At 47.4% G+C, this 2643-nt stretch overlaps 1 protein-coding gene across 1 annotated transcript in view; it reads left to right on the forward strand.

Annotated features, from left to right (window-relative positions):
• Positions 1-804: 804 nt before the first annotated feature.
• SNX3 (sorting nexin 3) overlaps positions 805-2643 on the forward strand; it is a 31986-nt gene continuing 30147 nt past the window's right edge. The window contains exon 1 of the mRNA XM_015821119.1: positions 805-1170. Coding sequence (XP_015676605.1) covers positions 1009-1170 — 162 coding nt within the window. The 5' untranslated portion in view covers positions 805-1008. The remainder of the gene's footprint in view (positions 1171-2643) is intronic.

Below are 2643 nucleotides of genomic sequence, written 5' to 3' on the forward strand. Positions count from 1 at the left end.
CGAGGCGCCGGCAGCCACAGCCACTCGGTCTTGGAAGGGTTGAGCCTGAGTCTGTTCCTCCCCATCCAGACCCTTACGGCCTCCAGGCAACGGGCCATCACGTCAAGGGCATCGTTGGGGTGGCCTGGGGTGGAAATGTACAGCTGAGTATCATCAGCGTACTGATGGAAATCCACCCCAAAGCTGCGAATGATCTCTCATGGAGAGATCAATGAACTTCTCATGGAAAAAAAAAGATCTTGCAAAGTTGGAATTGGTTGATTGAACTTTTTAGTCCTGCCCAGTCTGCCATTACCACCGCAGCCATGCCCCCCCAATTGGCCATGCCCCCCCAAATGGCCACCCCCCAAATGGCCACCCCCAGCCAATGGGCCACACCCACCCGGCACCCGAGGATGCACAAGTGGGTTTTGGGTTGCAGTTTGGGCACTCAGTCTCTAAAAGGTTCGCCGTCACTGTCCTAGGGACAAAGTGAACAGGGTAGCCCACTCCCCCCCCCACCCCGTTCTCCCTGTGGCGTATTTCCAAGTTTAGATGAGCATCCCCGAGATCGCTTTCGGCTTTCGAGTCGTCCTTCCTTTTTTTTCCTCTCGGAGATTTCTAATAACAAGCCTTGAGGTTTCTCTTGTACTCTTTGACTTTCGCTGGCCGGGACTAGAGAGCAGTTCGGGAATTATAGTTCGCGAGCTGCTCTCTGGGCCTCGTCATTCAGGGGGGCCCGGGCAAAGGGAAAACTACAAGTCCCAGGATGCTTTGCGTACGTGCTGGGCTGCTCCCACCGGGCGCGGGCGGCGGCTGGGCCAGAGCGTGTCGCGGGGACGCCGCGGCGGCAAGTCGCCCGTAAATAAGAAGGCGGGAGGGGGTGGGCGGTTGCGTTCCGGCGCCCGAGCGACCTCCTCTCCCTTCCTCGGCCCTGGACCTCGCCCTGGTCTCCCTTTTGGTGGTGGCTTGTCTCGGCGAGGCTCCGCTACGCCCGACTGGAGAGAGGCAAGCAGGAGGGCGAGAGAAATGGCTGACACCGTTGCGGACACCAGGCGCCTTATAACCAAGCCGCAGAACCTCAACGATGCTTATGGGCCCCCGAGCAACTTCCTGGAGATCGACGTCAGCAGCCCCCAGACGGTGGGGGTTGGGCGGGGGCGCTTTACCACCTACGAGATCAGAGTCAAGGTGAGAGATCTCAGCGAGGCAGCTTGCTGGGAGGGCTGGAGAGAGGGGACTGGGCTGGTTTTTAGAGAGGGGAGACGACCCAATGTCTGGCTTGTCGAGCTGGGATATCGGTTCAGGTTTGCAAGGGGTAGGGCCCGTTATTCTTCCCCCACCTTGTACTATCAACACACGCCTTTCCTGGGGAAGATTCGCCTTGCTCTCCTTTTTTTTTTTCATTTTATTGCCTCCTCCCAAGAAGGAAGGTTTGATGTGGTCCTTATGGGGCCAGCACTTTTCAGGCAGGTTTGTAGATAAGTTGCCCCATTTCTAAGTCCCCAATGGATTGCTCTCCATTATCACAGGCTGGCATGCTTAATCGAGGCTTAAGAGAGATTCCTTGTTGCAAAAGGTGACTGGGGGTGGTGGGGGCATATTTAATGCACACAGTTTAATGTCCTCAAAGTAATAGAATCCTACTTGAGTAGCTTTTAACTCCATGCCTACTCTACCATGCAAAATGAATGAGAGAAAACCCACATGTAGCAGGATTCTTAAAGCTAAGTCAAGATCCCAATTACTAGTGAACTTTCAAAGGCTTGAAATAGAGAATGCATACAGTAGTTCAGTGTTTGTTATCTCTTCTGCCCCAAATGTAGTTTGCTTTGGCTTTGCATTTGTCTGTGCTGTAGCCATGTGCTGATCTGGCATAAGAATTATGCAAAGTAGAAACACAGCTGATCTCTTCAACTTCTGTGCAGTTTTCACCCTTACTGATACTTCTATGCTTGGGGTTATCCTCTGTAGGAGATTATCTTTCTGGGAATTTTGAATTTGTTCTCCAAGAAAAAAACCCAGAAAACTTATCACAAATTTATATGTATGCATTGTAACTTTTACTCCTATTCGTATGTAACATCCTCAAATATATCCACACTGTACTAAGGAATCCTGTGTATTTACTCAGAAAAAGGTATAATTGTAAATGATTGCAAATACAATTTTCTAAAAGTGAAATATTAGTCCATATTACTATAATGCAACATTGAACTAAAAAGGGTAATACCAATAACCTTGAGTGTGTTACCTTATAACTTTAATTAATGTTTATAAAACAGTAAAAACATTGACTGCTTTAGTAACGTATTGCTATTTTATGGCAGTCTTTCAGTAATCTTTAGCCTTGACTTCAGGGAATAAAATATTTTTCTCATTAAAAAAAGAAAATATTGGGAGCTTTTCAGTATATTCTAAAATCTTTCAAATATTCCATTGGAAAAGCAGAAAGTCCCTGGGCGTCCTTTTTCCTGATTTTTCTTGGGTTTTCAGATTTTCAGGGCCTTCAGTACTATTAGAAAATTTTCAGGCAAATTTCTGATTCTAGATCCTTATATAAAAAAGAGATACAAATTTCCTGGTCATTTGAGAAGAAAATTGTATTGTTTTAGAAAAATGGCCAGCAAAATGTTCCCTAAATGCCTATAAGGGAAGTTTTAT

This window comes from Protobothrops mucrosquamatus, unplaced genomic scaffold (assembly GCF_001527695.2).
Source record: "Protobothrops mucrosquamatus isolate PMUCROS unplaced genomic scaffold, P.Mucros_1.0 scaffold1255, whole genome shotgun sequence".
Taxonomy (NCBI): domain Eukaryota; kingdom Metazoa; phylum Chordata; class Lepidosauria; order Squamata; family Viperidae; genus Protobothrops; species Protobothrops mucrosquamatus.